The sequence below is a fragment of the Monomorium pharaonis genome, chromosome 6 (genome assembly GCF_013373865.1).
Source record: "Monomorium pharaonis isolate MP-MQ-018 chromosome 6, ASM1337386v2, whole genome shotgun sequence".
Classification (NCBI taxonomy): Eukaryota; Metazoa; Arthropoda; class Insecta; order Hymenoptera; family Formicidae; genus Monomorium; species Monomorium pharaonis.
The window spans coordinates 5,947,261-5,970,508 of record NC_050472.1 but is presented as its reverse complement, the minus strand read 5'-3'; the positions used below and the strand labels follow the sequence as shown (position 1 = coordinate 5,970,508).

At 29.9% G+C, this 23,248-nt stretch overlaps 2 protein-coding genes across 4 annotated transcripts; both read left to right on the top strand.

Moving 5' to 3' along the window:
- Window positions 1-1,568: 1,568 nt before the first annotated feature.
- On the top strand, window positions 1,569-18,179 carry LOC105840621 (uridine 5'-monophosphate synthase). 2 transcript variants are annotated; one of them, XM_036288477.1, is made up of 4 exons: window positions 1,569-1,830; window positions 16,205-16,350; window positions 16,619-17,102; window positions 17,202-18,179. In XM_036288477.1, exons 2-4 carry the CDS (start codon window positions 16,210-16,212, stop codon window positions 18,002-18,004), a joined length of 1,428 nt encoding a protein of 475 aa, XP_036144370.1. In that variant the 5' UTR covers window positions 1,569-1,830; window positions 16,205-16,209; the 3' UTR covers window positions 18,005-18,179. The 2 variants fall into 2 exon arrangements, with proteins under 2 accessions (XP_036144370.1, XP_036144369.1); XM_036288476.1 differs by lacking the exon at window positions 1,569-1,830 and having other exon boundaries at window positions 15,745-16,350.
- A 586-nt stretch (window positions 18,180-18,765) lies between these two features.
- LOC118645948 (cytochrome P450 4C1-like) lies at window positions 18,766-21,630 on the top strand. Of its 2 annotated transcripts, none has more exons than XM_036287995.1 (4): window positions 18,766-20,114; window positions 20,704-20,922; window positions 21,211-21,320; window positions 21,540-21,630. In XM_036287995.1, the coding sequence occupies exons 2-4, from the start codon at window positions 20,766-20,768 to the stop codon at window positions 21,600-21,602; spliced, it is 330 nt and encodes a 109-aa protein (XP_036143888.1). In that variant the 5' UTR covers window positions 18,766-20,114; window positions 20,704-20,765; the 3' UTR covers window positions 21,603-21,630. The 2 variants fall into 2 exon arrangements, with proteins under 2 accessions (XP_036143888.1, XP_036143887.1); XM_036287994.1 differs by having other exon boundaries at window positions 20,670-20,922.
- The last annotated feature ends 1,618 nt before the right edge of the window (window positions 21,631-23,248 follow it).

Sequence of the window (23,248 nt, the reverse complement as noted above, 5' to 3'; positions counted from 1 at the left end):
GTAGTGGATAGCATTCTAGGAGAAAAGGGAGAGAGAGAATGGTGGATGGAAAAGCTGGACAACTTGAGGGAGGAGAAGGGGAGGGGAGAGTCGGGGGGAAGGGGAGAGAGGGGAAAGATGACGATGAGTATGAATGGGAGAGAGTGGATGAAGAGAGTGAGAAAGTTTCGGGAAATGAGTGAGAGAACGAAAGAAAAGTGGAAGATTTGGTGCAGCGGAAACGGAGGTCCACGGATGAATGGAAGAGTGGAAGAATGAATGGTCTCTCTCTCTCTCTCTCAAAGAAGTGAGTGTGATTTGGAAGCGGAGATGCGTGTAGGCTGATTAAACTGTAGAGCTAAGTAGAGATAAGTTGTAAGATTTTGATATAAACGAAGCGGGAGTTCGTTGTACCCCGCAAGGGAACAATAAATCTTATTATTATTATAATTTTACTTTGTTATACATTAGTAAAATTTGTGACTTGTTAATTTAAGAGAATTAATTTCAAAAAAATTATATACATTAGTATCAAAATAATATAAAATTAACTATTAACTCAACGTAAATATATAAAATAATTTTTTATTTTAAGAATATTTAAAGTGCAAAATTAAATAATTTTTAAAATAAATAATTAATATTAGTCATTATTTATTTACTTAAAACAATAAGTTTATTTTGAATCAGATGCATAGGATTGGGAACAGCATAGGATGGATAGATTAAAAAACTAAAAAGCAATACCGACCTTAATAATAATGAGTAATAATAGTGAGTAATAAATTTATATTAAATTTGTAATTATTTGTTAAAAAATTATATAAGACTTTATATAAATTGCATTTTTTAATTAAAAATATATTGTAATATTGTGTATAAAATATAAATATAAAAATGTGCGACAGTGTCTTCCGCCTAATGTAGAAAGACACGCAAGATCCTTTTCAGTGAGTTAAGTAATTTTTTTAACACATAATTAAATAAATATATAATTATACATATATAATATATAATTTATATATGATAAAGAGCAATATATAATTTAAAAAATTATACTATAATCGTTGGTCTTTAAATATAGTTATATGAGTGAACGGAAAGGTATAAGAGCGAGGGAATGATAACGTGACAATTTTTATATGAGAATGAGCGAGAAAGTAATGAGAGAGAGCGAAATGATTACAGAAGCCAGGACTGCCAGGAGCTCGAGCCTTTCCCCCCCTCCCATCCCCTCTTTGTATTGTTATTCTCATCTCGTTCATTCCTATTATTGTCTCGCTCGCTCTCCAGGCTCTCTTGTGGCCATCTCGCTCGCTCTCATTACTTTCTCACTCACTTTCATATAGCCGTCGCTTCGTGTCATTCATGCGATTCCCGTCTGTGCGCACTCCATGGGATGTGGCGTATGCGCAGTGCGCACTGCGCATACGCCACATCCCATGGAGTGCGCACAGACGGGAATCGCATGAATGACACGAAGCGACGGCTATATGAAAGTGAGTGAGAAAGTAATGAGAGCGAGCGAGATGGCCACAAGAGAGCCTGGAGAGCGAGCGAGACAATAATAGGAATGAACGAGATGAGAATAACAATACGACCCCTTCCAGAATGTTTGGAGCGGGCCGTTGCCGTGTCTGCGTGCTCCGTCCGCACCACTGGCCACTCTCTGTCGAGCCGAGTCGTGAGTAACACGTAGTGAATGTGAGTAAATGTGAGTGAGAGACAGAAAGCCATTTGTGTAAAGAAGAAGAAGAAGAAGAAGAAGAAGAAGAAGAAGAAGAAGAAGAAGAAGAAGAAGAAGAAGAAGGCGACACCGGCAACACGTGATTCGCAAGCAATTGTAAGAAGGTAGATATTCGCATTATGACTGCCGATCTATACGAACGTACGAATCCCTCTTACTAAATTCTTTCCGTTTTGCCTTTTTTGACTTTTGATTTAATTCTGTGAAGTAGATCGGTTAACTATATCATCTTCTATTTGGATGACTAATACTGTCTCTCAACTAAAAGGCATATTGGATTAATGAGCAGCGAGCGATAAGTCGTGCGATGACGCACCGAGTGTCGATGCATCTTTCGTCCGCGTTTGCGGATTATGCGAGATGCAATTCCGCGAATGTGCCTCTCGAGCCTGTAAGCATTCGCTACTCTGAACTTGGCAAAAGCGCCATTTCCTCGATTAAACTTATTTCAACACTTCAATTACCCTTCAATACATTTTACTAGAAAGCTAAAGTCAATTGAGTTACCGCGATATTAATTTTTTTTCATGAATTTATAATTACATATCCAGAACGAGATCCACAATATTCAAAATGTCGTATGTCATCATGCTAAGAATGATAGAATAATAATGACTGTTAATAATGCAAAACTAAGATTGATACACGTAAAACTTTTCGTTCGATTATTATGTGTTTGAGCATGATTCACATTACTCTTCTATTCATAATGGCTCTTATACATGTATATACATTCCTTTTAGTTTAATCGAAATAATATCATAACAATATATATATATATATATATATATATATATATATTGTTGAATTTGTTGATTACGAAAAATCTCAATGAACATTTATATTGATCTTGATGAGATTTATGATGAATTATGTTTACAGGATAAATTCATTGTCGCGTAAATTAGCATCCTCATTTTTAAATGCAATTTCGTGGTATTATTTACTCTTATTATTTAACTTTGTAGTCTTTTAATTGTTTAGTAATTACATCATTAATTTTTTGAAGGAGAATTAATAGCTTTTCAAAGCTATTATCACTTTTGTTAAGAAAATTTTTGAATGAATAATTCTATTACCGTAACATCTTTATCTTTAATTCTTTTTAGTAATTATATTAATTAGTAATGATACTTGTTAATATTTTATACTCTTTTACTTAATTATTTATTTACCATGTATCTTTACATTAGATACTAATATTATTACAATAAATTACACATATACATATTATAATTGTTTCAAAAATTAATTAGAAATACTATGTGTATATATATTTTTTAATAATGTATAAACTGTAATAAATAATATACATGTAATAATGTGTGCTCTGTTCACGGTTATCTCTTTCTCTTTAATTAAAAAGAGAAGATTGCAGGAAATTTAATTACGCAGAATTTTGTGAGCAACCAAAGTCGAAATATAATCGCAATACGCAAAAAAATCATGATAGAATGAAATCCGCGCATATACTTACATCAACAATAGACCGTTGATTTCTTTTTTTTTCCGTGGATCCAAACACCGCTGCGCTCTTTCCTATGATTTCATTCGTCGCTCCGCTTGCGGACGATGCATTTGCGAGGTTGTTGCCTGGGGCTCGATTCTTGAATTTATTCGCAAGAGAAACGTATTCGCAAATTCTGTTCTTACAGAAAAGTTGGAAATTTATTGGCTATCGTATGACTTTTAACCAATAAACTTGCAACTTTTCTGTTAGAGCGGGTATTTTCGCATACGTTTTCTTGCAAATGAATTCAAGAATCGAGCCCCTGGGCTGCGTTCCGTTTCAACGCATGATGCGCATAATGCATTGTTCATCCTTATTTAACGTTTGACAAACAACAAGGATGAACGATGCATCATGCGTATCATGCGTGAAACGGAACGTACCCTTGCATTTCGTGGAATGCAGACAGTGAGAGATTCGTAAAAACCAATGTCCTCCTATATCTCGCTCTTCTTTCCTTCTCCCCCGTCCTCCAAAAGCATTTAATAATTAATTTGTCGCAATACGTAAGATGTTTTTGTAATTCTATTAATTTTTGTTGTAAAGTTATTTATTATGATTTTATCAATTTTCGAAAGCCGACCTTTTTCTATCTCAAAATAAATGCTTATACCAAAGCGAATTGTAAATAAATTTAATTTAATAAAAAGTTTAGACGCTTACAAAGAATATTTTTCCATTGGATAGACTCGTCTCTGCCTTTTGATATGCATCCTGAAGCGACTAATTTTTATCTAAAGTTATATGAATATTCTGTTTGAACAAAATTCCGTACTGTTTTTATTTCTGAAATCTTCGATTGGATTTGGAAATAAGATGTTGCTTTAATTTGATTTCGAATATAAATTTATTAAATATAAAGTTATCCTCAATTCTTACATTTTTTAAAATTTTATAAAACTAATTATGTAACATTTTAATAATTTATAATATAAATCGTAGGGATTCTTAAAAAAAAACCCTGAGGTTTAAGACAGATGTTTGTGAAGATAGGTGTCGTTTTATTATTCTAAAAATTCTAAAAATTAAGAATGCAAATTGAACATGGAAATGTAATAAATCAGATAATATTAATTTAATATATTAAAGTTTAGTTTACTTTTTCTTTAAATTAAAATTTAATTTGTTTTAATCCAGTTAAACCTATAATTTATTCTAATTTTTTCTTAATCTTTAATTCACATACTCTTCAGTCTTTAATATGTAGTTTTAATACAGATTTAAAATAGAATTACTTAAATATAGTAATAAAATAACCAATAGTATATATTACGATGAAAAGTCTAGGCAGCTGCACTCCAAAATTAATTATCGTTTCTGTGATATATTGTATCAAAGTTAGTTGTCCCATCTCGACTTGTTCGTTATCCTGAAGCTGGAAAAACAAAGAAAAACAAAAAAAGAACAATTTAAAATGTAAAAGACAACGAATATGCCAAATTGTATATTTTTTAACAAATACTTGCAATTTGGTTCTTTATTTTTTAGTCGAAAATGTTTATGAGTAATTGCTGCAAAGTGTTCTATCAATTTATTGTTTATCATACAAAAACCATCTTGTTTCAGATAAATTTCTTGTTCTGTCGTATGACAAGCATATTTATCAAATTCATTAACTCTTTATTAATTGTGATAATGGTTTATTGGATGTTTTTAACATCATTTTAACGCTACCGAATCAGCAGACAACGTTTATTAAATATCTTTTAAACGTTTTTTTTTCATTGATTTTACATTTGTACATTTTCATTGCCAAAAAAACATTTATTACACGTTAAAAAATCTATTTTACATTTAAAATCCATTTGTTAAATAAACGTTTTTAACGTGTTTATTTTATATTTATTTTACATTTATTTCATATTTATTAGTCATTTACAACATACATGTAGCAAATATTTTTTTACGTTTATTTGATGTTTATTTTAGATGTAATTTATATTTATTTTACACTTACAACTAATTAAAAACGTAAATATAAAAAACACTTGTTTATATTAATTAAGTTAATATTTATTACATTACAACGCTATACATATGATATTTCCTATGAATATAATCGATATATGTACTGAAGTTAATTTTGATTTATGTGATAAATATTAAATACATAAATTTGGACAATTGTTTTAATTTTATTATATAAATTTATAAATTATTAATAAATGTAAAAAAATTTAATGTAAAACCAATGTGAATTTAATATAAAACAAATATGAAACAAATATTAAAAAATGTTTTTTAAAATTATAATTTTTAATTAATGTAAATAACATTTTTAAAACAATATTTTAAAATATTAAATATAATATGTATGTTTATAAATGTAACTATTAAATATTGTAAAATGGGGAAAAATGTTATTTACAAAATATTGAAATGTTTATGTAAAAAATTAAATTTTTATTGTAAAATAAATATTAAATATTAAATAAATGTATTAAATTAATAATTACAAAAAATAAATATTTGATAAAACAATGTTAAAACGTTTATGTAAAACACATTTTTTTACATTTGTTTATTATATATATTTATATTATATATGTATTACATATGCTAATATCGATATATACGCAATACAGATTTGACAAAACTTATTAATTAGCACAGGCGCAGTGTGTGTCGCGCGCATTGGCGCATATCGATTCATGTGTCGATCGATATTTCGGTCGATATTCTCGCACATGTATTGCACGCTGATGGTCGCAACACTCGCAACGTGAGACACTACCGGTTGTTGCTTTTGTATTCATAAATTGAAATTAAAAAAAATTGTTTATACAAACAAATGAGTATTTAGCAAATACAATACAAAAACTAGTTAAGTCTGATTAATATTTTTTTCAGATTTTACACTCAAGCGGTTTTGGAATATAAAGTTCGGAATATAAAAATTTTGAATTTTTTAAGACTAAAATACTTTTTTTTATTTTTAATAACAAACGTTTTTTTTTATGTTAAAATAATATTACTTTAACATTTAAAAAATGTTTTTTAAATGTTAAAGTAATATTATTTTAACATAAAAAACCGTTTTTTTTAATGAATAAAAAAGGATCTATCTCATTGATTAAACGTTTTGAAAGATATTTTTTAAACATTTTTAAAATGTTTTTTAAATGTTAAAATAATATTGTTTTAACATTAAAAAAACATTTTTTTTAATGAATAAAAAAGGATCTATCCCGTTGATTAAACGTTTTTAAAAATATTTTTTAAACATTTTTTAAACGGTTTTTAAATGTATTTTGCAATAAAAAAAAAACGTTAAAAAAACATTTTTTTGCTGATTGGGTATGCATGCAATTTTCAAACAGAAAACAACTAAATGCATCCAAAGAATCAAATTTCTTGACATCTGATGTTAAATGAACAATATTCTGGAAATTGTGAATAACAAATTTGTGTCCATATAAATCACCAAACTGGCTTGTGAAGTATGTTCATAATTTGTTTGCATAATTAATATATTTTTTTATTAGTTCTCGTTTATCCTAATATCCAAATTGCACAGTGCAATAAGAGAAAATGGAGAAAATATTGTCTTCTTAAAAATAGTTTTATGAGCCATAGTTCATAATATGTCATAAAAATCCGAAATTCAACGGCTTTCTATCTTTTGTATTTTATTATTGGTCTAGGCTTTCTTGCAAACTCACGCGGAGTTGATTTGTATATTAATTTCAATTTTTTATTAATAGTAACAATAGCTGTTTTTGTTAAACGAACTTCTTGGTTTTCTTTAACCCCAAAACTTAACAAGCGTTTTATGGTGCCCAATAATACCAAATGCACATAATCAAGGAGAACTTTTGTAACAAGACCAGTTTTTAAATCACATAAAACAGATTTCTCTTTGCGATAATCTATATCAGTTCCAGAATAAAATTCATCTGTTCTTAATTTTTAATTTTTTTTCTGGAAAAGTCATTCTGTTGTTTATCAATGTTCCTTTGGCCCAACATTTCGTACAGCTTTGATAAGAGTTAAAATATTTTACACACAATATAAAGGCTTTTGCAGGAGCATTGCACAAAATTTTATTAATATTTACTTTTAGAATTTTGTTATTGTAATGCAAACCTTTCTCTTGCAAAATTTTCATTTCCTCAATAAATCTTTGTAAAAAACCATTACTTTGTAATTATTATCTTTTCGGTAACTACCGAATAAGGACTAAAAAATGTAGCGATTTATGCTTCTTGATAGCAAAACACGAACTAAACTTTGATAATGCCCTAGGACTGTTTCAACCAATCGAATTTCTTATGCATTTATGTTATGCGTTTTGTAAAAGTCTGTGCGGGGGCCCTTAATTTGTTTGCTTGCATTTTGACCTTTTCTTTTGTTAATAAGTTGCTTAAAAGCTTTTGTTAATTCATTATCTTTGCTTAAACTTTTAACTTAACAGTATTTACCATTTTTAATTGTTTGAATATTTTTATTAATAAATTCTCAATCTTACACAGAGCATATGAATTGGTCTCTGTTTTCTGTTTTGCGTGTGATATATTTTTTCTTTACAATCAAATTATTTAACAGGAATTATTTAGATATAAATTTTTTGATCTTATTTTTGATCTTGTTACATTTCGAATCGTCATTTAATGCTTTGCCTATCTCTTTATTCATATATTCATTTCAATATTCTTTCTTCTGGATATTTTCTAGTTATATATAAGTTATTTTCGGAGAGTTCGACCTTGATTTACCCTGTTCATATTGTATATATATGATTTGATAAATTTATTTTTGTTATTTACTGCTTTGTGTTTACACATTTCCTTATTTCCAGTCAACGGTGCGGGAAGGTGCGCGCTGTAAAGTGTACACCTTTCCCCGTCAACCGGCCCTGCAAAAGTCGAAAGACCTTAGCGTGGGCGCGGGATAGTCGGCGCGCGTTCGCGTTCCGACAAACCGACAGCACCGGAGCGGACGCCGAGTACGGCGCCGCTACTTTACTAGGCGCCTCCACCCAAATTCATGGTGTGAGGTATATGTCCTTCGATCCGCACTCTGTCCACGCTTCCTAGTAAACCCAGCGCTAGAATTCGTCGCGCGAAGCACCTGTCGGTCGTGCCACCCGCTAGCATACACGCGAAATTAAATTCTCACTAACGAGTTAACCATCGCGAAATTTACTTCCAAATAGAAAACATAAAATAAATTGAGAGAATCAAAGAAATGGCATTCTTCCCCGCAGATGGGAAGATCCCGCAGGGGCGGACGACGGGCGCGATTAAGGCGGCTTGTTGAGCTGTTGAAGAGGGACACGAGGAGCAGCGGGCCTGCTCCCCGAGAGACCGCGGCAGGGTCGTCGTGCGAGTCTTCCGCGCCCCCGGACGTACCAGGGGCGTGCGAACTAGTCCCGCGTGCCGGCACCCCCGACCAGTCGGAAACGGAAGAGTCATTCGACTACTCCCGATCGGTCGTGGTGCGCCTGGAGGCATCAGCCCCAGGGATCCGCCTCCCCAGCAGAATAATCTTGAGATTTAAATAAAATTGAACTAAACCGAACCAAATCTATTAATTCTCTCACTCTCTAACTCCGCAATCCGCTGTCTCGCACCTTAGTCTCTCTCTGTTTCCGCTCGGCGGAGTTGAGAATAAGAAATAATCATAGTAAACTAAATAGATAAAACCAAACAATTCGATCCTTGGCCCCGCCGGACGTAACAAATTGGTGACAGCGGTGGGATAAAATCAAGCGATCGACCTGAAAAATAAAGTTTCAATTAACTACGGGATAAATCAAATACGTGTAAAATTTCTCTTATAAATCAAAATTATTCACCAATCCGTAAGGGCGTAAAATTATCTAAGGAAGAAGCCTTCTTATTTGTTAGGGAAATTATATTTTTTTTTTTGTGTACGCGCACACATCTAAGGCTTTTTCTCTCTTTTTGCAGTCACGACCTGCTATGTGCAGAGTCACGCCGCCGACGATAGAATCGTCATCAAGGGCGCATGTGTCGCCTCCCGCCGTGATTTTCGGACATCGGGCCTCTCTTGCATATTGTTCTACCCTTGTTAATTACCATAACGGGGATCCGGGTTTGAACATATGCGTGAGATGCGTCAGTCGCGCTAATTTAAAGCCGCAATTTTCGATCCGGCATATATTAAAGATCAGTTCTCTCGACTGCAAATATTTGTGTGATTTTTGCGACGAGCCGCTTGATCTAAACCGTCGCGCATCTGAGTGCCCTCGTTGTAACCACTTGTTCCCGTCCTTCGTGGCGCATTTAGAGCGAAAGAACATCGACTTCGAGGAGCTCGACCAGCCCATCGTCATCCACGCCGGACTCGATCAGGGACCAGCCGACCTGGTGATTTCGCCTCGCCTCGCGTCCTTCAGTTTCGGCTTGCATACCGACGCCGCGCGCAAATTAAATTAGAAAAGAATGGAGCAAGCTAATAAAAAATTTTTTTTTTCTCGCGTATACGAAGTATTTTTCTTTTACTTTCTGAATGGTATCTCATGATGAGTGCATCGACACGATTTACGTGTAATATTGCCTGACGATACTATTTAAAATAATATATTTTGAGTAAAGTAAAATACGCGATTTAATTAACGATAATCTATTTCCTTAAAAATTTTTACGTATTTAGAAACCGGCTAAATAAAAGCCCGACGCTTAATTAGCCACGATTAGATCTTATAAAATTTATAAATATTTAATAGCAAAAATGAGCAACGTAAATAAAATGGACGACGAATCGGATCATAGTTTTGAATACGCCGGAGCCTCCGACGCAAAGGCCGACGAGCAACTTAATCTCGAGAAGCGCGCTAAAGAAATAGCCGCGAAAGAAAAAGAATTGACTCGCCGGAATGAACTTCTCGAAACCATGATGCAAGCCATCACAAGCGCGTTATCCATTAACCAAGCCGCCGCGTTTGCCGCATCGACGCCTAGCGATACAGCCGGTAGAACCGCCCCTCCAAATTTCCCAACGCCGTCTACTGCCGTGTATTCCCCTGCGCAACCCGCTCATGACGCATCGGGATTCTCAAGCGTACACGCTTACTCGAAATCATATATTCGCGATGTGCTCGAATTAGTCCCCAAATACGACGGGCATAATATTCCCGTATGGCAATTCGCTCGCGCGTGTAAAAGGGCTAAAGAATCTATTCAGCTGGTCGACGAAGCTCTCTTCGTACGAATGCTTCGCAATAAATTATCGCATCACGCGTATTTAGACGCAGACTGCAGAGCAGAAACGCATGTAATCTCACCACAATTCAAATTTTTCTTCGGTAATTTTCGGTACGAAATTATCTTTTTGTTACTTAATTAAGCACCCATGACTTGCTGACGAATGTAAACCACCCCCTTTTTTTTGTATATATATATTTTTTTTTTCTTTTGTGTTAGTTATAATAATTGGTTACAGCGATAATTTATCATTCCCCAAACTGGTGACAGCACCAATTAAACAAATTGGTTACAGTAATAAATTATCTTTCCTCCCCCACAAATTGGTGGCAACAATAATTGAATCAATGGTCGCTTACAATCAATTAAATGTAAATCGAGCCATGCTTCGCTCCACTTATTTAAGTAATCATAATTATATGTTATATTGTTTTAAAGGCTAAGAAGAAAGTTATTTTTATCTAAACTTTCTTCGGAAAGTATAGTTCGGAAAGTGGATGATTTATTAAAAACTTTGTACACATTTTATCTATAATTAGGAAAGATAAAAATAATAAAAGATCTAACAGTTATAAAAATTTGCGCCCCAACGCACATTGCTTAAAATTTAGATGCTGTAATAAAAAATAAATAAGAATATTAATATACAGTTTATTGATGTATAATAATGTTCAAGTATCGATGGAACTAACGGAATTAAAATATATTAATTTTTTTCATTGTATTTCTAAAATATTGGTTGATTTTTGTTACAAATTTGCAAATGCAATTTTTAATAAAAACTTTAAAATTATATAAAATATTTGATTTTCTACAATTTTAGTTTAACAATAATTGAATATCTGCAAATTAATAATTTTATGCAAAAATTTTATTCCTTTTTGTCTAATCTATATTTTATGAGAACTGTAAGTCAATGCGTACTTAAACATGTATTTTTAATTACTATAATTTTTGTCCAATAAAATTTCTAATTATAGATAAAATGTATTATTATGTGTACAAAATTTATATTAAATTATCTATATATTTTTCAAAAAAGCATTTATATACAACAAAAATACTGTAATAATTAAGCTAAATTATGTACGATACGATTCTTTCTTTTAGGCATTGTAAAACTTGACACGATTGAAAGTGTCCTAATAGTAGTCTTATAAATTTGCCTTTTTTTTTTTATTTTACGCACGAGATTTCCTGTCATCGTTCATCTTCTTTCTTCTTACCTCGCAGCATAAGGAGTCCTTTGGCACGGAAGTAAAACTAATTTTACGAGAAGTCGGCCGATCTTTTAGATTCTTTATTAGATTTCCTGTTGATGTGATACTTTGTTTCGAGTAGGAAGGAATCAATGAACGAAAAATGTTCAGAGATGATTGCAAACATTTTGGAACTTTTTTCTAGTTAACCCTTTTCTAGATGTCCAAGTGTGTCTCAGCAAAATCGTACAAGTCTCTAATTGCTTACGGTAACTTGCCACATATATGCTTTTATTTATATTAGTTTATGCTTTATCATAATCAACTTTAAATGTCAAAATACTTGGAAAATGGTAAAGAAAAGCAAATAACTGATTCGGATTCAACATGCAAAAATATTTCACAAAAAAGTTTTTTTCATCTCAAATAATAAAAATTACATTAAATTTATCAGCAGTTTATTAACATTCATAAACTAATTATTCCGTTTCACTAATAAGAAGTATATTTTATAGTGCTTAAAATTTATCTAAATATCTTCCCAACTTTGCGTGATTTTCTTTGTTCATTAAGAATCTCTCTAATGTTCGTAACTCTCCGTCGTTTTTTATAAGAAACATAGAGATAAACGGATTTTGTTCCTCTTCATTTTTTTCGTCTGGTTGGTTTTTATACTTTGTACATACGTTTCGTTCATCATTTAATTCATTTAGATTTGCAATAACAATGTTTATCTTATATTTTAGATTTGTCAAAGCTTTTGTAGCGAATTTTTTTAATGAAGTATCGTCGGCAACCATACAAAATTATTAATTACTGATATGATACATACATACATGCCTATTATAAAAATTATGATCTATTTTCCATTTGCTTATGCTTATACCCCCCCGTATTGCGCAGATAGTTTATATGTAGTTTCCTTTACATTGTTTTTAGCAAATTGTGTCGAATTACTACGCTCGTTTTCTGAATAAATGGTATTGCATTGTTTGTAATTTAAATCGGATGAGTGCAAAAGATCTTTAAAATCCTCTTTTGCTTGCGATTGTGAAGTAGCTGAAAAAATAACATATGTAGTAAAAATCGCAATATTTTCAGAGCATATGAATTGGTCTCTGTTTTCTGTTTTACATTTGATCTATTTTTTCTTTACAATCAAATTATTATTAGGAATTGTTTAAATATTAATGTTTTTGATCTTGTTACATTTCATCATTTAATTCTTTACCCTTTCTCTTTATTTATATATTCATTTCAATATTTATTTTAATTCTTTCTTCTTGATATTTTTTAATTATATATTAGTTATTTTCGGAGAGTTCGATCTTGATCTACCCTGTTCATGTATACATATGATTTGGTAAATTTTTTTATTATAATTAAAATATTTTATAAACAAAGTCTTACACTGAAAGATGATTAGGAAGCTTTATTTCTCTTTCATTTTCTTGTTTTTATTTGCGTACATTTGCATCTAAACCATTCCATGACACAACGTTCAAAATCTTTTTCGGTACAGCGAAGATATGCTGTTCTAAACGCTCCATCCTCCTTTACGTTCCCTCCAATTGCCCTGACACTCTCCACTCTCCTCTTTCCGAATTTATCACTCCAACCTCTCACTTTCCTCTCCTCCACCACTCACCACTTTTTTCTTCCGGAGCCTCTTAACTTCAAACTCTCTCACTCCGCCATCTTTCTAATCAAGAAAATGAATGCCTTTTATTTCGGTTCGAAAACACTTTACAGAGATTCTGACAGAAATATCGTTCAGTGGCACGGGTAAACAATGACAATGTTCACCTCAGCGATGCTCCATTATATGATAAATATGAAAATACCAATAATTGTAAAATGCAATAAATGCATTAACCTGCGATATTAGCTTTATCAAGTTCATTGTGTTTCACAATTAATTTTAGAGGTCCAGGATAATCAACGTAACTCTCAAATTTGTTATGTCTAATTTTTTTTCTACTCTCATTCCAAGTTGTAACTCTGATGAAGCGACAGCTTCTTTTTCAGCCTTCAAAGCTGATTCATAAATTTCTGAAAATGAACAAAATAATTACCATACTTACAGAGATGGGCGAATTTGTAATTGACTATTACCAAATTACAAATGCTCAAAACAATGAATAATTAAATGTGATTTAATTACACATTACTTTGAACATTTGTAATTAAACACCATTGAATTACTAATTTGTTTGAACATTTGTAATGGATGTTCAAAGTAATTAAATTACACTATTGTAATGTAATTACATTTGTGTAATTTATTTATACATTTGTGTAATTTAATTACATTTGTGTAATTTAATTACATTTGTATAATTTAATTACATTTGTGTAATTTAATTACATTTGTGTAATTTAATTACGTCTGTATGTGTAATTTAATTACATTTTAATTTTTATTCGAATTGAGTTAACATAAGTTCATAACTTATGAAAAATATCTTATGCATGGGAGAAAGCTTTTCTTTCAGACTCGTATGATTGCCGCCCAAGCAGAAGGCAAACTTCACGATCGTCTAAAAAATGTCGCTTTCTCCGCTAGATACACAATATATTATTTTTGCAGTATGTACAGTATGTACACTCTCACGTTCTCTTTGTCGTTAACTCAATTTGAATAAAAATTAAAATGTAATTAAATTACACAGATGTAATTAAATTACACAAATGTAATTAAATTACACAAATATAATTAAATTACACAAATGTAATTAAATCACGCAAATGTAATTAAATCACACAAATGTAATTACATTACAATAGTGTAATTTAATTACTTTGGACATCCATTACAAATGCTCAAAATAATGAGTAATTAAATGGAACTTAATTACAAATGCTGAAAATAATGGATAATTAAATGGATTTCAATTACAAATTATAAAAGTAATATGTAATTGAATGTGTAATTTGAAGACAAAAGTATTTGCTGCTACCCATCTCTGGTTATAAGACAGAATTGATGATTCAAAAAGTAAAGATAGCCGATCCACTTCAAAAAAGACTAGTGTATAGATGAGATCAAAGGCGTAGCAGAAGTTAGATGAGAAGGATTCGTGCGTCCTTACAGATCGGTGGTCACAACGAGAGACGAGAATCGAATATCTACCTTCTTACAATTGCTTGCGAACACTTGCGAATCACGTGCCATCACGTGTGTTATTTCCTCAAAAAATCTTAAAAAAAAACCATTATTATTAATACTAGTAGTCTACTATTAGGATTACTTTCCCCATGATAAACAGCAATTGGAAATGGTCTAAGTTGTTTCAAATCATCAATTTTTACCAAAATTGGCCAAAATGGGTTTCCGCTACTTTTCATTACAAAAAATCCATCAATATTTATTGATATGTTTACTTTATCTTCTTTATAGTTATTCTGAATTAATTTTAATAATAACTTAGATTCTAATGCAAAGTGATAGTACTTTCCAGGAGACAGATTGGTTATTTTGTTACTGTCATCTTTACTGTTTAGTATATTACGTGCATCTGATGTCAATGAATCTAACTTTAGATGTAATTTTTAAATTTTTAATAAATCGTTAACAGCAGTTACAGCGATATGATGGCTAATTGCCCAAAACCTAAGATAGTTTATAAATATCTCTGTTGAAGATTCCAAAATCTGGCATAGAAATTCATCATTTTTAATAGGAGCACGAGATGCACTAATACACTGATTGTAAGATGTCGTTTGAAATATTATCAGTTTTCACACAATTTTTAATAATTGCAAAGTTATTAGCATATGATTGTTTTAGTGGGACAGACGAGAAAACAGAAGTTTCAAATATTTTTTCTTTTCAGGATATGTTCCTCTTTTCATATATTTCTTTTAACATTTTTTACTATATTTCTATTTATGATTTTTTTCAAATATCTCTCGTGACATTTTTTAATAAAACTAAAAATTAAATATACACGCGTATACTTATACAAATTTTTTTAGATTACATGTTTTTTTTATAAATTTTATTTTATTTTTTTAATTTCTCTTGTTTACTTAAAGTAAATAAAACCATAGATTAATTTATATTTACACTATTAATTTCTTTATATTCGAATTATAATTATATTCATATCATGTAATATTAAAATGGAAACAAATTAAAAACATTAATCTTTAGACATCGTTTTAATAATTTTTATAAATATTGATAATTTTTATTTAAACCTTTTCGTATATTACTTGTTTTAATCATAAAACTAAAAATAAGTGATTCTTATAGAGTTTATGTAAGAATCAGTTTTCTATTTTCTAAAAATTAATGTACGCATTTTATTATTTTTTTCAATAACGCTGCGCTTACTTCGTGTTGCAAGAATAACTGTCATTGCGATTGTATTTTGAGCTGTCAAATTTATATAGATGGTTATTGTTGTAATATATTTTTTAAAGGTAAAAAATAAGTCATAGCGCGCGTGAAGCACGCGTCTGTGGTGTCTAGTTGTATTAAATTAAAAATTAAAATTTTTGCTTGTCGAATATTACATTCTGAAGTTACTTGTTTTGCAATCAAATGTTTAACACTGTGCACGAAAAATTTTTTAATAAGCCGTTATGATTACAGTCAAGATGGAAACGCTCTTAAAGGAATTGGCAGTAGAACTATATGATATTCGTGCCATAAAATTCGGAGAATTTAAGACAAAAATCGGCTTAACTACACCGATATATTTTGACTTGCGTATAATAATTTCTTATCCGAAATTAATGGTGAGTATAAGCATTTGATGAATTTAGGATCTTGATTAAATTGTAATTAACTTAATTGATGATTAACTTATTATTACTACTTTTTTAAGTTAGATAGAAAATATTAACTTTCTGATGCATAAAAAAAACATTAAAATAGTGACATTATATTATATGATTAAAAATTTTGCTGTAAGCAACTTTGTTAATTGAATTAATTTAATTAAAATTTAGTGGAAGTTGCTCTTATGAGATGTGTATAATATTAATTCATATTTTTATTGTATAGCTGAAGTTGTCAAAAGCTTTATGGACATTGGTAGACAACCCTACCAAAGTGTCCCGAATCTGTGGTGTGCCATATACAGCACTACCATTAACCACCTTAATATCAGCGCAGGAAGAGATTCCCATGTTAATGAAGAGAAAAGAAGCAAAGTCATATGGTACCAAGAAATTAATAGAGGGTATCTTTTCACCTGGCGAATACTGCATAATCATCGAGGATATTATTACAAGTGGTAGCAGCATTTTAGAGACTGTCGATGCCTTGAAGAAGGAAAACCTGAATGTGAGGGAGGCCTATGTGATTATCGATAGAGAACAAGGTGGTAGAAAGAATCTCGAAAATCATGGGATCAAAGTTAAGAGTCTCTTTGTGATAACGCAATTCATGAAGTATCTTCTCGAGGCTGGAAAGGTTACGTCTGAAATAGTCGAAGACGTTAGTAATTATTTGGCAACGAATCGGGCACCAAGCATTTCCGTTCAAGGTAAATTATCTATTTTATAACTTGTACACGCAAAGTATAATGCATTCTAATTTATGACTTTACAGTTTAGTCATTATTATCTATTGCTTTTACTTGTAGCTGTGCCAGATGGTAGATTGAAACTGCCATATGGTAAACGCGCCAAGCTAACGACGAATCCATTGGCCTTTGAGCTGCTTGAGCTAATGGAATCGAAACAAACTAATCTCTGCTTGGCGGCCGATTTAAAGAAAACGGACGCAATTTTGGAATTGGCAAACATAGCAGGGCCTCATATCGCAGTTCTAAAGACTCATGTGGATGTCGTAGAGGATTTCAGTGAGAGCTTCGTTCTTCGGCTTAAAGAATTAGCAACGCAGCACAAATTTCTGTTGATGGAAGATCGTAAATTTGGCGATATCGGCAATACGGTATCATTACAGTACAGGCATGGCCTGTACAAGATTGCCGAATGGGCCGATTTGATCACGGTGCATCCGGTATCGGGCGCATCTGTTATCAACGCGCTTAAAAAAAGTCGGGAGAACATCACCGAGCCGCGCGGCATTTTCCTTGTCGCCGAGATGTCGAGCAAAGGTGCACTGACTACCGGTGATTATCTGAAGAGCGCGGTCTTGATGGCGGAGGAAGCTTCTGATCTGGTGGTAGGTCTCGTGTGTCAATCTAATCTCACAGCGCAACCCAGACTAGTTCAGTTAACGCCTGGTGTCAAACTGTCTAAGAGCGGTGACAATCTAGATCAGCAATACAACGATCCGCGATCGGTTATCAATGCTGGTGCCGATTTGGCAGTCGTCGGTAGAGGTATCACGGAATCGCCTCATGGTTATTTAAAGGCCATTTTAGAATATAAAAGACAACTATGGAACGCGTACGAGGAACGAATAAACATAATCAATTAGTTTTTATAAATACTTTTTTATTAAAATAAAAATATAATACATTGTATATTATGATAAAATTTTATTGTATGCTTTTAAACTTTGTAGTGTATATTAAGTAATGTATATTAATTAGCTAGTATTTATATCATTAATATTATATTATCAGATGCATTAAATAAGCAGTAATAAAAAACTGGTCTGGTTTGTTGGACCTCACATCTCTAAAAAATAGATGTGTTATAACAATATAAATAAATTAAATGTGGTATAATAGGGCTACTGGCGAAGGTCCACGTAAAAAAAACCTTAACGCGCTAATAGTGGCACCTCATGGGTGGCGTGGAAGCCACTTAATAATTTATATTCTTATCCTTTGTCTTTTGCTAACAAATAATATCATGATATAATAATTATATAGAGAATTCTTAGACTTTTTTAAAGTTTATTATCTGTTTCTTGTAAAAGTACAAACACAATATTTTTATTACAGTGCACTAAATAAACAGATTTGCGAACATATTTTTTTGCAACTTCTTGTTAAAAAGTTTGAGATTTTGATTAGCAATACAAATTCTTTTATTTAGATTTAAAATATGTACTCATATTAGAAATTTATATTTTGAATCTGTACTCATATATTATTTTTATTAATGATATATTTATATAATTTTATTTTTTTTAATTTTATTAAATATTTCATTTATTACCTTAATTTGATTTAAAAATTTGTTATTTTCAAAAATCATAAATAAATATCTTTTTACGAAAATTGATTATTCATTATAACAAAGTATTACATTCAAAATGCGCGCCACTCCCAACAGTCCCAACCAATCACAGCCGTCATCCGATTATTCCGATTATTGTTCGTGCATGATCGCATTACTATATAATATTGGTGGCTGCTTCTATTATTTCAATAAGCAATTTAGGTAAAATATTCAAAGTTAAATTAAAATAATAAGTAAAAACATATTATTCGAAATTTATTGGTGTTTAATAAAACATTTCAACACATTATATTTGTTAAAAAATGTGCAACAAATACGTATAACTTTTTAGATTATCTATGTTTTAATATGTTTTATATTATAATATAGTTATATTCTTAAATTGAATATAACTATTTAAAACATTTACATTTTTGAACTGTAAAAAATCCATCTTTTTGGTACTAAAAAATAATCACATGTTAATTATGTCAAAATTTTATTGAATTGATTATTTAGTTAAAATTTTATTTAATTGTGAAAAAAATGAAAAAAGATTAAAACTGGATTGTAAGAAATATTGTAATATTTTATATATGTATTCAAAGTATGCGCAAGCACCATTGTCTTTCAGACTTTTGTAATACTTTTATTGTTTTAAATACGCTATTTTCAGTTATATTTCTTGCCTTTGATTTGTAATTAGTAATCACAAAGAAACCTTAATCCGCGCTCATATTAGAAATTTATCGATATTTTAGTATTTTAGAATTTAACCGTCATCCTAAATTTACCTTTTTAAATTTTAATTTTGATTTGAAATCAATTAACATCTCCAAAAATCGTTTCCATATAAAGCGCATTTTTTCTGGGAAAACCGGAGTACAAAAGGGTTCAGTTCGGTCTTGAAATAAGATTAGTTATAAATATCAACCGTAGCTGATATAAAATTCAAGAATTCTTAATATATGAATTTGAAACTTGTATCTTAAGACTTAATTAAGACTTGTATTTATTATCATTCATCGTAAAAAAAAGTTCAAGTAGTAAATCAAGAAAAACATTATCATGAGTTTTTAATTTAAATGACGGTGTGGCCTTGGAATCCCCACTATCGATCATCGATGTAATTACACTGACAGAATTGCCATGAACATTGAAATTAACAGACAATCGCTGCTGCGCACGGATAGGCTACATTCATATGTCAGTGTGATAAACGGACTTCGCGATGGCAGAGAAAACATGTCTGACCGAAAGAGGAAAACAGGCAGGTGTCTCAATATCCCACAAACTGATAGGTCCAATGTGCATAAAAGTTATCAACAAAATTGCAAAAAAAAAACAAGTAAACGGATATTTCAGAATATAAGCGAACGCATTTGAGAAAGCATCAGTGTATCACAAAACTTTGTATAGTAAGGAACATATTTATTCAGAATATTTATCCAAATTGATTATAAATTAACAAAATGCGATTACATAACACGCAATTAATAAATACTTCAAAAACATTTTAGATAATGTTAACTGCTTTATGAAATTAACAAATTAACAATTCTTTTAATTGAGAAAAAAGACATTTAGATTTTTTTTGTATATAATTTTTAGTGATTCACTTTTTACTTTAGAAACAAAGAGAATATATTTATTATATATTTATATATTTTCTTAAGTAACGTATTTTGATACGTGTTGTGTTTTAAAACACAAGTAATTATTTGCCAAACGTTTAGATAAACTTAATAAGTTCATTAGGACAATAACTTCTATATTATTGGCATTTTTAAGTTTAAATTTAAAAACGGGCAATTTTATTTACGATACTTTTTTCAACGAGAAAAATATATAAGAATTATGTAGTTCAGGTCTTTAATGAGTTGGACAGTATTATGAAATGTGTTTACATAAATCTATCAATCTTATCATGATAATAATAAGATTATATCATATTTATTTTATTTATCGTAAAGAGATATAAAATGCTTTTACGTGCAATTTCCAAAGATTGAAAAAGCACACGAGACTACAGGAAATTGAACCCGAATAGAACAATTATTACTACAAGAATGTTTATTATTATATTATTATTATTTATTCCTGTGGTATATTTGGTGTGTCATTGTTACGTGCACAATGGACTAAATGGACAAATATTCCATAAAATACCAGGACCATCAGGTTATCCAATTATTGGTAACATACTTTTACTGCTGCGTTCACGAGGTAAGTTAAAATAACTTTTAACACATTCTTATAAATAAACTAATTCTTCAAATTATGTAAATATTAATGTTTATCTGTATATAATATTTTTTATTATTACATAAGAAAGAGAGAAGATTGTTCAATAACTTTTTACATTTTTTTTTAAATTATTATGATTTATTTTTAATCTAATCCGAGTGCAAAAAATTGATTCAAAACACATGTATTAAAATTCTATGTAAAATCAAATTCAATTTTTATTTATTCTCAATATTTGTAATTTGATATACTTGCACAAATTTTCAGAGAAATTCTGGAAAGCTTTACTTACTCTTCCTAATCAATATTATCCTATTTTTAAACTATGGGTTTCCTCTTTTTTTATTATATCCATTCGACATCCTGATGACTTGGAGGTAATAAAATATTAAAAAGAGTAAATTAAATATCTATTATTTCTGTGTGTAAACTAAAAAGGAATTTTTCGATTATTTACATGTTACAAGAAAATTTTTTTAATTAGTAGAAAACAATAATTTAAATGTAGTATAATGTTAAGATATTTTAAAGAGATTAATTATTATTATTAAGATTAAGTTACAGTATTGAACTTAATGCTTTTTATAATTTACTAGATAATGCTAAGCAGTACAAAATACATCGATAAAGGTATAGTTTATGATATATTTCATCCTTGATTAGGCACGGGTCTTCTTACCAGTGAAGGTAACGTAATATTAATATAATTAAAGAAGTATACTCTTTATAATAATAAACAAAATTGAAAATAACACGTTATTTGTAATACAGTCATTGTTATTTTTTACGTAACAATTCTTTTTTATAATAATTAGTTTGTTATTATAATATTTTTATATTTAATTTGCACGCTTGTTTAGCGCTCAAGTATAATAATTAATAATGTATGTACGTACACTTTAATGTTTTTTTGTTATTTAATTTTTTATTTGGCTGTACACATTTTGAATTATACAAAGTTAAACAATGACATAGGATTTTGTTAATATAACTATTTAAACGTGCTCGTAATATGGTCACTTTCGATCGTCTCTATGTTGAAAAAATTCCTTAATATATCTATTGTCATTCTACTGTTAACCAATACCAATAGTAATGACATGTATAAATTATTATCACAATAGAAGGAAGAGATTACGTATAAACCTAAAAATCCTATATTTTAGTGAGTACCTTTATTTCTCTTTACAGTTATGTTACAGTTTTTTTTTAACCTAACAATTTATTTTATATAAATATATAATTTTGTCACAAAATATTATAACTTTTTGACAAAAGCAATTTTTTTACATTTATTTTTGTGGTAGTCATATTACCATCTCTTTTGCCTTTTGACCCATTATGCAGTGTTGTTACATTCTTGTAAATAATATGTTATATAGGAAATATTTAAAATTTTAATCTAAAATCTAATAAACAACGCTTTAATAAGTATAGCTATTAAATTTTAATTTTAAATATTAATTATTAATAGTTTTTGTGTAAAATGTAAATGGGTGACCATATACCATCTTCTTCTCTAGTATTGAAGGTGAATACAAAATGTATTAGTAATAAAGTTATTAATGTTTGAAAATAACATTTTATAAAAATTGTTTATAAAATTTGTACGTTAGTGAATTACACTCTAAATTTGTCTAAAGACAATAATAATAAAGTAAAATTAATGTAAAAAGAAAAAAAATTATTCAAAGGTTGAATTTAGTATAAAGATATGGTTTGTTTTATATACCTTAGAATTTTAAGTTTTAATATTTGTTATTACATTTCTACTGTCTACATTAATAAATAACATAACTTTAAAATCTAATGGTTATTGTAAGTTCTTTGTAATACCAAAGTAAAATATTATAGAGAGATATGTATATCTATATAATATCTTATTTTAGTATTACAAAAAATAACGAAAACGGTAACAAATCGTTACTTTCTAAGCTTATATAGTAACGATAATAAACGTTAATAACGTCAATACTTTATTACCAATGAGTAATAATTACCAATGAGTAATGATTACAAAGTTTAGAATTTATCTTTACAAAGTAATAGGAACATGTTAACTCAACCTTGTATATGTATATATAAAATTTGTTACTACGTTGGGCATTACTATGAGAAGAAATCATTGAATGTGATTTTTGTTTATTTGGTAGTTTGGGTTAAGGAAATTAAATATTTTTTAACAGAAATAATGATTAGGCGCTCATCCTGGATCCACGTGTGCTACCTTTAATTTATTGATATGCACAACGCGTGGTTTTTTGCCAATTAGAATTTTTACGTTGCAGGGTGGGATATTTTCAAT

Coding starts and splice junctions, on each gene's coding strand:
- LOC105840621 (XM_036288476.1), top strand. CDS start 16,195: ATGATTACAGTCAAGATGGAAACGCTCTTAAAGGAATTGGCAGTAGAA. Junction 16,351..16,618: donor TTTCTTATCCGAAATTAATG/GTGAGTATAAGC, acceptor TTTATTGTATAG/CTGAAGTTGTCAAAAGCTTT. Junction 17,103..17,201: donor ACCAAGCATTTCCGTTCAAG/GTAAATTATCTA, acceptor TTTTACTTGTAG/CTGTGCCAGATGGTAGATTG.
- LOC118645948 (XM_036287995.1), top strand. CDS start 20,766: ATGTTTATTATTATATTATTATTATTTATTCCTGTGGTATATTTGGTG. Junction 20,923..21,210: donor TTTACTGCTGCGTTCACGAG/GTAAGTTAAAAT, acceptor ACAAATTTTCAG/AGAAATTCTGGAAAGCTTTA. Junction 21,321..21,539: donor GACATCCTGATGACTTGGAG/GTAATAAAATAT, acceptor ATAATTTACTAG/ATAATGCTAAGCAGTACAAA.